This window comes from Chelonia mydas, chromosome 2, assembly GCF_015237465.2.
Source record: "Chelonia mydas isolate rCheMyd1 chromosome 2, rCheMyd1.pri.v2, whole genome shotgun sequence".
NCBI lineage: Eukaryota > Metazoa > Chordata > Testudines > Cheloniidae > Chelonia > Chelonia mydas.
The window spans coordinates 249,120,763-249,134,316 of NC_057850.1; the positions used below are offsets into that span (position 1 = coordinate 249,120,763).

The 13,554-nt window shown below is 43.5% G+C and overlaps 1 protein-coding gene across 2 annotated transcripts in view; it reads left to right on the forward strand.

Annotated features, from left to right (window-relative positions):
• The window catches only part of TTC21A (tetratricopeptide repeat domain 21A), a 60,550-nt gene extending 48,364 nt beyond the window's left edge, over nucleotides 1-12,186 (forward strand). For both annotated transcript variants that reach the window (XM_043541610.1, XM_007059437.4), the window contains 6 exons: nucleotides 423-584; nucleotides 1,118-1,313; nucleotides 3,194-3,418; nucleotides 4,045-4,165; nucleotides 11,218-11,285; nucleotides 11,370-12,186. In XM_043541610.1, coding sequence (XP_043397545.1) covers nucleotides 423-584; nucleotides 1,118-1,313; nucleotides 3,194-3,418; nucleotides 4,045-4,165; nucleotides 11,218-11,285; nucleotides 11,370-11,447 — 850 coding nt within the window. In that variant the 3' untranslated portion in view covers nucleotides 11,448-12,186. The remainder of the gene's footprint in view (nucleotides 1-422; nucleotides 585-1,117; nucleotides 1,314-3,193; nucleotides 3,419-4,044; nucleotides 4,166-11,217; nucleotides 11,286-11,369) is intronic.
• The last annotated feature ends 1,368 nt before the right edge of the window (nucleotides 12,187-13,554 follow it).

The following is a 13,554-nucleotide window of genomic DNA, read 5'->3' on the forward strand; positions in this document are numbered from 1 at the left end:
AATAATATATTCATATAACATTTTATATTTATGTGGCTTTCTGTACCGTTAGTTTGATTTTACATTAATATATCAAAAAAAGACAAACACATACAGGAAAACAGGAATATCATCCATAGAACAATAAGTAATAAGAATCAGTATACATTACAGTAAAAGAATCAACACACACAAGAATATCAGTACAATATAAAGTAAACTAAACAAGTATCTGGTGCAGATTATGCACTTTTTTTCTATTTTTCATAGAATCCATATGTAGAAATGTTCTGTACTTATAACAAATATTACAAGATTTTTCCACACTGACAAAGGCCTTTTTCATTAGTGCTTTTATATATATAAATATGGAAATATTATTGTTAAGATTGATGATCACCCTACACTCTTGCAACTGCATATTACGTATTCTCTCCAAACAGGCACATGGGACAGCCCAATCAGGCACTGAAATATTTCAACAAAGCTCGAAAGGATAGTGACTGGGGCCAGAGAGCCATCAACAATATGATTCAGATCTGCCTAAATCCTGATAATGAGATAATAGGAGGAGAAGTGTTTGAAAGCCTCAATGAAGAGAACAGGTAAAAGAGAAACCCAACACTTACGGAAACAGTTTGTAATAGAGAAATGTAATAGAATATCAAATTCATTTTCCATTATATGTCTAAGACTAGCATAAAGCTCTGGTAATTTCTTTCCCCACTACATGTGTAAAGAGAGGCTAAACACAGTATTTCAGTTCAGCTGTGCACTCTATGCTATAGTCACTAACAGAAAATAGAAACATTTTGCCATATTTGTGGGTTTAAAAGAAAGGAGATGAATTTAATGTTCGTGGAAAGTACTGGACTGAGAGACCTGGAGGCTGAAGGCCTGTATTTAGACACAGAACAGATACATGGGGAGTGGCAGTTTAAGGTGCTTTAGCTCTGGTCTGGAAGGGACAATAGTCTGTAATCTAATATGTGTGAATTATGAGGTATTTAGAAGAAGAAATGCAAATCTGCTCTGTTAAAAATGGTGCTATTAGAATTAAAAGATATTGCTTTATCATTAGACAGGATTTGACAGACTAGGAATGATCATGTATGATGTTCAATGATAATTTTAACAGTAACTTAAAAGAGAAGAGAGAATCTGAGCAACATGGGATACGCACAGCTGAGAAACTGCTTAAAGAGTTTTATCCTCACTCACAAAAGGGACAAAATCAGATGAAGATGTTACAGAACTGCTGTCTGGTGGCCACAAAAGACAAAGTTAATGTGGAAAAAGCCCTCAGTGTATTTGTAGAAATGGCCCAAAATGAGGTAAGAAAATTCTTCAATTCATCTTAGGTTTCCTTCTGTTGTAAAATGCTAATAGATAACATTTTGGTTTTTACTAGGAGTATTTTCAATTGAGTGGCCACCCATTTTCTCCATAATTTTAAAACGATAAGAGCTTTGAAATTAATTTAATAGGCATAATAAGGTGTTACTATTTAATGTGTGTTTTGTTATTTCCTTGTTAAAGGATCGGTAAGAGAGAGAAAACTGCAAGCTGCAACATCAGCAGGATAGAGATGAAGCTGTAGAATGTCCGCTTAACTTTCTTTTTGTTGTCATTCTGCCAGCATCACTGTACTTTGATCTCAGAAGGAACCGTTTCTATAAAGTCAGTGGTTGAAATCCTAGCCTCACTGATGTAACAGAGTTTTTCCCATTGACTTCAATAGAGGCAGGATTTTACCCAAAGTTTTGAAAACTTAATGGACTAAATTTTCAAAAGGATATGTTTTATTTGCAAATTGTGGAAAAATAGCTAGCCACTCTTAATAGATGTACAATTGTACAGGCTTTTCAACAACTGGTACTCAGTAGCAAAGCTGCTACAGCCAGAATGGAAATAAGTGGTAGTAGGATATATATTGTACTTTCAACATAGTCTGGAGATAAGTCAGATCAAGTTATTCTTAATATTATGAAAAGAATATAGCTAAGATTTTTTCATTTTCATTGATGAATGCTTTAATTATATGAAGTGCATGATTAAATTTGGATTATTGAGGTTTTGGCTAATTAAGGGAATTTTCATTGTAGTCAACTAAATGTTGGGAACAGGAGTTTGATCCTACATGTTGCTGAGCACTTTGGTCCTAATCAAGTGAATTATTTATGACATGCTTAATTGTAAACAAATAAGTACTCTTTTATTGACTTCCCATGCATGCTTAAAATTCGCTAAATAGGAGGTAAAATGCTCAGCACTTTGCAGAATTGAGCCCCAGACCCTGGTTTGGTTAACAAAGCGCTTTGGATAGTTGAGGGTTGGATAGTCAAAGTTGTGCTGTACTGCATTGCACAACTGTGCTAGCACACTCTGACAACACCCAGCTCCAAGGGACTGCATCATTGCAGTTGTGTGTTTGCTGCCATGGCCTCCTAGGATATGGAGTGTTTTTCCCCTTGGTATTTTCTATACTCACTTTTAAGAAAAAACTGAAAACTCTTCTTTTTCAAAGGTTGTTTTTTATTGTGACCACTGTTGGCCTTCATATGTAGAACATTTTCCTTTTACCTTCCTAGCTTTCTGTTTTTGAGTTTACCATTATATTAGTGTGTGTGGGGGGTTCTGTTTTGTACTGTGCTTTGTTATTGTACACACCCATCCTAGGTGCTTTCATGGGGACAAAGAGGGGACATTCTTTGTAAACATATTAGAATGTCATAGTTAAATTTGAGGTAGTTTGTTTTTAACAATTACCTTGTCACCCCAAATACCAATACCCCTAGGACCTCAGTTTTACAATAGGATCCACACATGGATCTTGAGTGTGCTTGGAGTCCCATTGACTTCTCATTCTTAATCATCATCATCATAAAATACTTAACTCTCATATAATGCTTTCATCTGTAGATCCATCTACACTGTATGATCAGAATGGTCTGTCTGAATGGATTCAGCTGCAAGATTGGGGTATTAGATTGTCGTCTCTCATTGTTTATGGCAGACTAGATAACATAAGGGAAATACTAAAGTTTATTTAACAGTCTGTTGACAACCATGTTGTTTTTAATAATCCAAATGAAATTTGGTTTAACAATGAAAGCTGTTAACTTTTAAAGTAAGACAATAAAACCAGTAATGTTTCTAGACCTTGGAAAGAGCTTAATGTTTAAACAATAGTATTTCTGCTTTTATTTCTTAGAGGGAAAATGTTCCAGCCATTTTGGCAATGGCCCAAGCCTATATGATTCTAAAACAGACTCCCAAGGCCAGAACCCAGCTAAAACGGTTAGCCAAAGCTAACTGGACTTTGTCTGATGCTGAAGAGTTAGAAAAAAGTTGGATGTTATTGTCTGATATATACTGCAAAAGCGGAAAGTATGATCTTGCAACTGAACAACTGAAACGCTGCTTACAATATAATAAGGTGAGAGGAAAAGGAGATCTTGAAAGGTCAGAAAACATTGTGACCAGTTAGGGATTTGAACGCAAATAGAGTTTTCATTAATAGCCATTTACAATAACCCCAAAAGTAACAGCTGTAATTTAGAAACTGATCTACAATAAAAGTAGGTAATGGATAATAATTAATTTAATGATAGTTAATGGCAAAATCTTCATCACATTGAAATTGGTGAGAGTTTCATTATTGATTTTACTATTGTGACCCTAAACACACACACACACACACACACAGTTAATGCAACATTAAGGTTGCACATTTTAAATCACAAAAAGCCAGGAAATGCAAAAGTTAAGCTCACAATGGTAATGTTAACTTGGTCATGTTGCACATTCTGTGTTTTAGTACACATCTTATTATTATCTTAAGAATAAAACATCAAGCTATACATTTAACACGAAAACCAGACATAGGAAACAGTGCAATTTTACATTTATATTTCAATGGAAAATATAATTTGAGCCCTGTATTTACAATCTTGATCACAATTTAAATTCACTAAGATATGAAAAATCAATGCTGTTATGACATTTGGGTATGCTAAGTATTCTCAATAATGATGTAACATTTTGTGGTTTTGGTTTTTTTAGTCTTGTTCAAAAGCTTATGAATATATGGGTTTTATCATGGAGAAAGAACAGGCCTATAAGGATGCTGCAACTAATTATGAATTAGCTTGGAAATACAGTAATCAAGCAAATCCTGCTGTTGGTGAGTTGAGAAAGTACTGTTCTAGCTCAGGTTCCACCTGAATATCATCCAGCACATTTATTCCTGAAAGTGTAACAAATTGTGATGATGTTATAGATGCTTCTGCCCCCAGTTACATCTATGCAACCAAACTGAAGATAGTGGTGTTACAGAGGTATAACTAAGGGCAGCATTTGATCTAGAATGCTGCTAAGAGTTTATTGACAGCTAGTTTTAATATTGCATAATAGTGTAAGAACAGTGAAAATCTGCAGAAGGGCCAAGTACAAAATAGTTGCATGTAGAGGAGTGCAAAAGAGATCCATGTAGAGATGGAGGTATTAGCATATTTGGAAAAGATTTCTTATAAGCTGAAAGACTGAAAGGAAGAATCCCTCTTGGTTTCCAGACCTACTGCATATGACTAATAAAAGTTATACACTTTGGGCCAGATCCTGGGCTGCTCATGAGGTGAGTGAAAAGGTAGCTTTAAGACATCTTTTCTCTCTCTCATTCCACAAGTCACCATATAATGGCTCAGTCCCCCAATACAATGTATATTATACCAGTAGCTCACAGCCCCATTGAGTTGTTCCAGCAGCTGAAATCACTAAAGCATAGGGACATATCAGCCATGCCCCTTTTTCCCTGGCCACACACTCTATTCCAGGGGCTGAGAAGCTGGTGATGTTGGGGCCACTATGCTGGGTTCTCACCACTAGAGGATTCCCTACTAGCTCTTTAAGATGAATTTAAGGCTGTTTTGCACACTATAGGACATGGCTTGAGACTGCAAAGTTCTCCAAATCTTGCAGGATCCGGTCCTTCTTCTTCGAGTGCTTGCTCATGTCCATTCCATGTTAGGTGTGTGCTCACCACATGCACCGGTGCCGGAAGTTTTCCCCTCAGTGGTATCTGTAGGGGACCGGCTCTGGTGCCCCCTACCCTCAGTTCCTTCTTACCTCTAGTGCCAGTGCTGGAAAGTTCCTTTGCTTCGGCAAACCTTTCCTTCTCTAGAAACTGTTTGTTGCGAACTTTCTATCATAAATAGTTATATCATTTAGTATTAGTTCCCTTAGTGTGTTTTTAGTTAGAGTGTCCCAGATGGGACATAGCCTTGGGATGGGGCATGACCCAGTCCCTGGGTTTTAAGAACTGTGACCATTATAGGAAAACTATACTGGTCAGTGATCCACACATTAGTTATTTAAGGTATTTAGGGGAGTCTCCTATCAGTGTCAGGTGTCATATCTGCAGGAGCTTTAAGCCTGGCATGAAGAAAGAGTGGGACATCCAACTTAAAGCGCTCCTTATGGAGTCGGCGCTGACACCGGCACCGGAGCAGCCGAAATCGGACTCCGTGCTCAGCACCGTGGCTTTGGGCGGAGCGCCCTGCTGGTTCCGTCATCCACCTCCCCAGCACCGGCTAGTAAGAAGAGGAAGACTGGGAGAGGTCGGTCTCCTGCTCGCAAGGACAAGGAGAGGGCAGGAGGCAAGCCTAGACCCACAAAGTGCGGCTCATCACCTCCAAGTGGGAGTCAGGCCCCAGGTTCGGTTGAGCGGGTTAGCCCATCCTGGGACGTGCCCACCATCCCGGATAGCAGCATGGGAGTCTGGCACCTGGCGATGCCGTTGACCCCAGAGGCCCTGCAGGTGGCACAGGATATCTTGTCCCTCCTGGTGCTGCTAACACCCGGTGACAGCAGCTCCCAAATCAAGGGGTAAGTCTGCCTTTGGACCACCCCCTCGGTCCCTGTCAGTGTGGCACTGCTCGTCACCCCAGGGAGCATCCCGCCAGCGCTCACCCACACAGAGCCACTGCGCCTTGGATGTAGGGCTGCCTACTAATCAGAGCCCTCAGCGCCGGTCTCCGGATTCTGGCTATTGTTCTGCGGGCTCTAAGGATCTGAGGCCGGCAAGGTGGTGTAGACCTACCAAGGCATGCACAACCCTGCGACCCCAGTACCGGGAGCATTGTAGCAGCTCCCCTTCAAAAGCCTCCATCGGGATTCTCGGTACTGGGAGCGTTGTAGCAGCTCCTCTTCAGATCAATGCTGCTTCTGCGAAATCCTCCATCGGGATTCTCAGTACCGGTCACCAGCCTACCGACATAGGTCGCCATGCCTGTGTCAACACTCATCATCATGGCATCGGTCATGCTCTTGCTCCTGCTCTATAATTCAGCACTGGTCAGGAAGTGTTCAGCGTAGATCGCCGGGGTACTGTTGTGGATCCGCTGAACGCCAATGCCAGTCATTGGGATCTCGACACAGTAGGTTGTCACCCGCGTAAAGATCCCACTCGGAGCATGACAGTGGGCACAGCTGGAACCGAGACAGCTGGTTGGCCTTGGTAAGGTCCTGGTCTCCAGAACATGCCCCTCCATCCCTGGGCTCAGAGTTGGACCAGGAACCCCTGCAGGTGGGTCAAGGTCCTCCACTGGCGGCACCGGTCCTCCCTGCGGCACTGGCTGGACTATCATGGCCCCAGGGCCAATGGCCTATGCCATGGCACCCTTGAAACCCGTGCGGGTTCCTGCAGCCATCCCAAGGGCATCAATTGGTGTCAGGAGGCTCCGACAAGCCCTCTGCTATGGTCTACTGCCTGCCTGAGACAGAGGCCACTATGCCTGGGACACCCCATATGCAACAACTGGGGGACAAAGGCCTGGCTGAGCAGGTCACAGAGGTCGTGATGCCTGATGCACCTGCATCGTCCTCCTCATCCCCTGATGAGGACATCATGGGGCCTCCACCTACGGTCCCCTAGGACGATGCCAAAGGAGGGTAGCCTCGAACTTGGGGCTAGAAACCAAGAAGCTGGAGGAGCCCTCAGACACCCTCTTCAACATCCTCAACTTGGCAGCCCTGGCTAGACTCGCACTGCCAATACATGAGGGGGTGGCCAAGATTACCAAAGTCCTCTGACCCCCTCATCGCTAACCCCAATTTCCAAGCGGGTGGAGCGCAAGTACTATGTGCCTGCAAGAGGGTACGAATACCTTTATACCCACCCTGCCCCGAACTCATTAGTGGCGTCTGCAGTCAAAGAGCGGGAAAGGCAGGGACAACCAGGGGCTACTCCCAAAAATAAAGGAGGTAAAGAAACTGGATCTTTTTGGGAGAAAGGTTTATTCATCATCAAGCCTTCAGCTGAGGGTGGCGAATCATCAGCCATAACAATGAGGAGGGCAGCATGGCTGCAGTCCTCAGGCTTGTCATTAGAGGTCCAACAGTCCATCCAGGACCTCCCCTTCAATGGCCAAGCTCTGTTTGCGGAACAAACAGATGACAAGCTGCATGGGCTAAGGGACTCGCGCAACACACTCAAGACCCTGGGCCTGTACACCCCAGGGCAGCAGAGGAAGCAGTTTAAGCTGCAACCTCCCCACCAGCAGCGTAGCCAGCCTAGGCAGGATTCCTTCCAGAAAAAGGGCCAGGGCTACAAACACCGTCAGGGCCAGCAGCTCTCTACCTCGGCACAGGCTGGCTCTTCCTGCTCCCAGCAGGGGTCAAAGTGGGTATTTTGAGGGTGCACCCAAGGGCGACATTCCAGCCATTGTCCTGGATCCTGCCCCTCTCCACTTCTCCAACCACCTTTATTTTTTCCTCCCAGCCTGGGCCTCTATAACTTCAGACTATTGGGTCCTCAATACTGTGGTGCACGGCTATACCCTCCAATTTGTTTCTACCCCCTCCTCCCTCCCTGTCCCTCTTCAGCTACCCCCTCACAAGAGTTTACTGCATCAGGAGGTGCAGGGCCTGCTGCAGGTGGGAGCCATGGAAGAAGTCCTCCTAGACCTCAGGGGCAAGGGATTCTACTCCTGTTACAATACTTTCTGATCCCGAAGGCTAAAGGGGGCCTAAGGCCCATCCTGAAGCTGCAAAACCCCAACAAGTATCTCAAGAGGTTGAAGTTCCGCATGGTCTCCCTGGCCTCCATCATCCCCTCCCTGGATCCAGGAGACTGGTACGCTGCGCTTGACTTGAAGGATGCATATTTTCATATAGCGATCTTTCAAGGACACAGACACTTCCTCCACTTCACGGTGGGATTCACACACTTCCAGTTCGCAGTGCTTCCCTTTGGCCTGGCAATGGCACCAAGGGTGTTTACAAAATGCATGTCAATGGTGGCGGCTTACCTCAGGCATTGGGGTATCCTGATCTACCTGTACATCAACAACTGACTGGTCAAGGGTCACTCCAGGTACCAGGTCCAAATCCAGGACACCGTCGAGATGCTGCTGACCACATGCGGGAGGCTAGGCCTGTTGATAAATGAGGAAAATCAACATTAGTCCCTGTACAAAGAATAGAGTTTATCGGAGCGGTCCTTGACTCCACCAGGGCAAAGGCGTTTCTACCACACGACAGGTTCCAGATGATGGGGGACCTCATTGCCGGTGTCTCTGCGTTTCCTCTCATGATGGCCCGGATATGCCTATTGCTGCTGGGCCACATGATGGCATGCACATCCGCCATCCACCGTGCAAGGCTCTGGATGCGACCTCACCAGCAGTGGCTGGCTACGGTCTATGCCCCGTCCAGGGATCACCTGGACAAGGTCATCACCATCCCACCGGAAGTACTCATTGCAGTGGTGAACCAACCCCGGAGCGGACCTCAATGGCGTCCTGTTCAATAGCCCGTGACCTTCGGTATCACTGATATCCAATGACTCAGACCTCGGCTGGGGAGCGCACCTCGGCGCGTTGTGGACACAAGGCATGTGATCCGCAGAGGAGATGACGTTGCATATAAATGTCAAAGAGCTCAAGGCAGTTTGCCAAGCCTGCGCGGTTTTTCTCCCTGCCGAGTGGTTTGAGTGCTGACGGCCTCAATGTTTTACATCTAGAGGTAAGAGGGGGTGCGCTCATCGGCCCTTTGTCAAGAGGCACTCTGCCTATGGGATTTCTGCGTTCGGCATGCGATCCACCTGGAAGCCTGTCACCTTCCCAGCATCAGGAACATGCTGTCAGATCACCTTAGCAGATCCTTCTTTTTTCACCACAAGTGGTCGCGCCACTCAGAAGTGGTCCAGATACTTTTCCAGAGGTGGAGAACTCCCCGAGTAGACCCGTTTGCCACCAGGCAGAACAACGTTTACTCCCTGCAGGGCCTCAGCAAGGGTGCTCTCTCGGACGCCTTTCTCCTGTCCTGGTCAGGATTCCTGATGTACGCGTTCCTGCTCGTCAACAGAGTCCTGTCAAAAATCAAAAGGGACAAGGCTCGAGTCATGATCGCCCTGGCATGGGCACACCAGCATTGGTTCAGCACGCTGTTGGATATGGCAGTAGACCCCCCATGGCCGCTGCCCAACCGCCTGGACCTTCTCTCGCAAGATCATGGTCACCTCCTGCACCCCAACTTCATCTTTTTTGAAAGTAGAAAACCCTCCACTAACGCGACTTACCTGGCGAAGTGGACAAGGTTCTCCCACTGGGCGTCTGAGCATAGTGTGTCCCCGACGCACTCTTCTCTGCAGTCCATTTTGGAATAGCTGCTCCTTCTGAAGAATCGGGGCCTGGCCCTCTCTTCTATCAAGGTTCATCTAGCTGCCATCTTGACTTTTCAGCCGCCAATCCAGGGTAAATCGGTGTTCTCGCATGAGATGTCAGTCAGGTTCTTGAAGGGCCTTGAAAGGCTCTTCCCTCCGTTAGGGATCCTGTCCCACAATGGGACCTCAATCTGATTCTCTCCAGACTCACGGGTCCGCCCTTTGAACCCTTAGGCTCTTGTTCCCTTTCCCACCTCTCGCGGAAAGTTGCCTTCCTTGTGGCAGTGACGTTGGCTAGACGAGTGTTGGAGATTAAAGCCCTGACCTCGGAACTGCCGTATATGGTCTTCTGCAAGGACAAGTACAGCTGAGACCCCATCCAGCATTCCTGCTGAAGGTGGTGTCTTCCTTCCATATCAACCACGACATCTTCCTCACGGTGTTCTATCCTAAGCCTCACAAGCCCAGAGAGGAGAGGTGACAGCACACCTTGGACGTTCATCGTACCTTGGCGTTTTACCTGGAGCGCGCTAAGCCCTTTCATACGTCAACGCAGCTCTTCATCGCGACAGCAGACAGGATGAAGAGCCTTTCCATGTCTTCTCAGAGTATTTCCAACTGGATCACCTCCTGCATCCGGACCTGTTATGAGTTGGCGCAGGTCCAACCTCTTCCTCTGGTGAAGGCCCACTCAAAGAGAGTGCAAGCGTCCTCGGTGACCTTCCTGGTGCATGTCCCCATCCAGGACATTTGCAGAGCCACGACGTGGTCTTTGGTTCACATGTTTACGGCACACTACGCCATCACCCAGCAGGCCAAAGATGATGCTGGGTTCAGCAGAGCTGTGTTACAAGCTACACGTCCACGAACTCCTACCCGCTTCCGTTGGTACTGCTTGGGAATCACCTAACGTGGAATGGGACATGAGCAAGCACTCAAAGAAGAAAAGCCAGTTACCTTTTCCATAACTGGTGTTCTTTGAGATCTGTTGCTCATGTCCATTCCATGACTCGCCCTTCTTCCCTGCTGTCGGAGTTCTGACAAGAAGGAGCTGAGGGTGGGGGGAGCTGGCAGCGCTCCTTATACTTCAGCATATGCGCGCCACTCTAGAGGGCGCCAGAGCTGGTCCCCTACGGATACCACTGAGGGAAAAACTTCCAACACCAGTGCATGTGGCGAGCACACACACCTAACATGGAATGGACATGAGCAACACATCCTGAAGAACACCAGTTATGGAAAAGGTAACTGTTTTTTACTGCAAGCTGAGTTAGGTTCAAAGTGTGTATAAACCCTGTCTACTTACCAGGGACATTTCTTTTAAGGACTTCTGACTTTTCATTTTGCTAACATAATGCATAAATTAATCCAGTTAAAATGCCCTTGTAGAAAATATTTGCACCACAAGTTAAGTAAATTATTTTGATGCAATTCTATTATATCATATTTTAACATGAGTTCATCAGAGTTATTTGCCTGAAGTGCTATTTAATAAATGTTAAGTCTTAAGACTTAAATCTGTAGTTTTTGTATTCAAATCCAATGAAATCACAACTTTTCCATCCCTTCTGCAGGTTTCAAACTTGCTTTCAATTACCTGAAAGATAAGAAATATGTGGAGGCAATAGAAGTTTGTCATGATGTAAGTTCTACAGAAAACTTTTAATTAGATAGTGAAATAGATTGTGCCTAATTTATTGATTTTCCATCTTTTCTTTTTCATTAGGTTTTGAGGATATGCCCAAGTTACCCAAAAATTAGAGAAGAGATTTTGGAAAAGGCTCAAGCAGCTCTCAAACCCTAGAAATAAAAGTCTTGATAATATGAAATGCTTTGATATCAGAAATATGTCAATAAGCACTAGAAATAAAAACATATTGAAAGTAAAGATTATTATGCATTTGAGATGTTCCAATTAGTACAAAACTCAGCCTTGCCTCTTTGCAGAGAGTACGCTGCTGAAACTTGTGGAAATGAACAGCTATTAAGACTCAGGCATGGCCATTAGACTTTGTATATGGACTGACAAAGGAGAATTGTAAATTCAGCAGAAGAGTGTATCCTCTTTATCTTATCTACATTATTTACTGGATTCAGTTTAAAAGAAAATAGAGTGGGCCTGATTCTCATTTTTAATAAGGCCCCTTTCTATCGTTCTTTCAGAGTGAAGGAGTCTTAAAGTGAGAGTTAAACTATGTTTACATATACTTTAAGGCCCCTTTACCCTGTCAGAGTGGTGTAAAGAGGCTTTACTGTAAATGGGATTCAGGCTCAATATATTTAATTTACAATATATCCAAGTACTTTAAAATATTTTTTAAGTACAGAGGTTAGGAAAGTTTTGAAGGTTCCCATTATGGCATGCCTGTGGGACTCACTTGCCTAGTGAATGTAATATTTAAAGTTCTTTTCAAAGAAGTGTGTATCTCTGTATGTATTAACTCTATAGTGTTTACCCAATGACTGGTTATTCAGATCAGACACCACTTTAGTGTTTTATCAGCAAATATGGTTTAGACATTTATATTAATAAGACTAAGCCATCCTTTTGAAAAAAAAATCTATTAATCTATGCTTTTAATAAATGAACTAGTTTTTGAACTTTATTTTAAAGCTTCTTCATTCATTTATTTTATTTTACTTTTTTTAGTCACTTAATGAGAATTCATTTTAAATATATATATTTTTAGATATAATGTAATTTTTCTCCACAACTTACTCTAATTCAGGAGGAGCACTGGCTGCAAGAGAGAGAAATGTCATTTTTATTCACAGCTTCTTCAAATAATCAAACAATTCAGATCAGTTATATTGAAATAAATAATTCATCCTCCAACAACAAAAGCAGAAGGCGGGACAAGGAAAAGTAATTTGTCCCTTTTCCTTGGTTTATTGATGATTGAGACCAATATATAAAGTAAATTAAACTGATTAAAGTTTTGTCTGTCTTCATTATTATGTATCAACAAACTTTTTGCTTATGTAGTTATAGGGTTCTGTTAGGAGGTGGATAAACTCATCTTGCCTAATTTGGATCCAACTTTCATAGATTCATAGATATTTAGGTCAGAAGGGACCATTATGATCATCTAGTCTGACCTCCTGCACAACGCAGGCCACAGAATTTCACCCACCACCCCTACAAAAAAAACCTCACACCTATATCTGTGCTATTGAAGTCCTCAAATCGTAGTTTAAAGACTTCAAGGAGCAGAGAATCCTCCAGCAAGTGACCCGTGCCCCATGCTACAGTTTGAATATTGAGTTTGAAAGTTCAAATCAAGCTTGATTGATTGTGAGTTTGCATTCCACTTAGATGAGCCTGTGAGAAGAGGGTATAGAGAAAGAAACTTGAATGAAAAATGAAATGCCAAAAGTAGGGTACTTATGTAACTCTAGCTTTTGGCAGGGATCTTCTCTCACTAATACATAATTCTGGATCTGATTTAGGAAAGCAGGTAAACATGTGTTTAAGTTCATCCCTATCAGGACAACACTTAAGCACATGTTTAATTTTAGCACGATTAAAGTTATGTGTTTTAAGTGCTATCTTGAATAGAGACGCTTTACTGAGTTGGGGCCATAAAGGAGAGGAAACAAAGCTTTTACTGCAACATAGAAAAGAGTCTGAACTGCAAAGTTCAAATTCAGACTTTTTTTTCTGTCTATTTTATATTGAGAGGTTTTCTGTGATTATTGGAGTTGGATGTGAGGTTTCCCAAAGTCTGGGGGTATTTGGATCCAAGGTTTTGATTTGAACTTATCTCTAATTGTAGATTATGTACCAATACACTATATCTACTAAAAAAGAAAAGGCGTACTTGTGGCACCTTAGAGACTAACCAATTTATTTGAGCATGAGCTCACGAAAGTTTATGCTCAAATAAATTGGTTAGTCTCTAAGGTGCCAC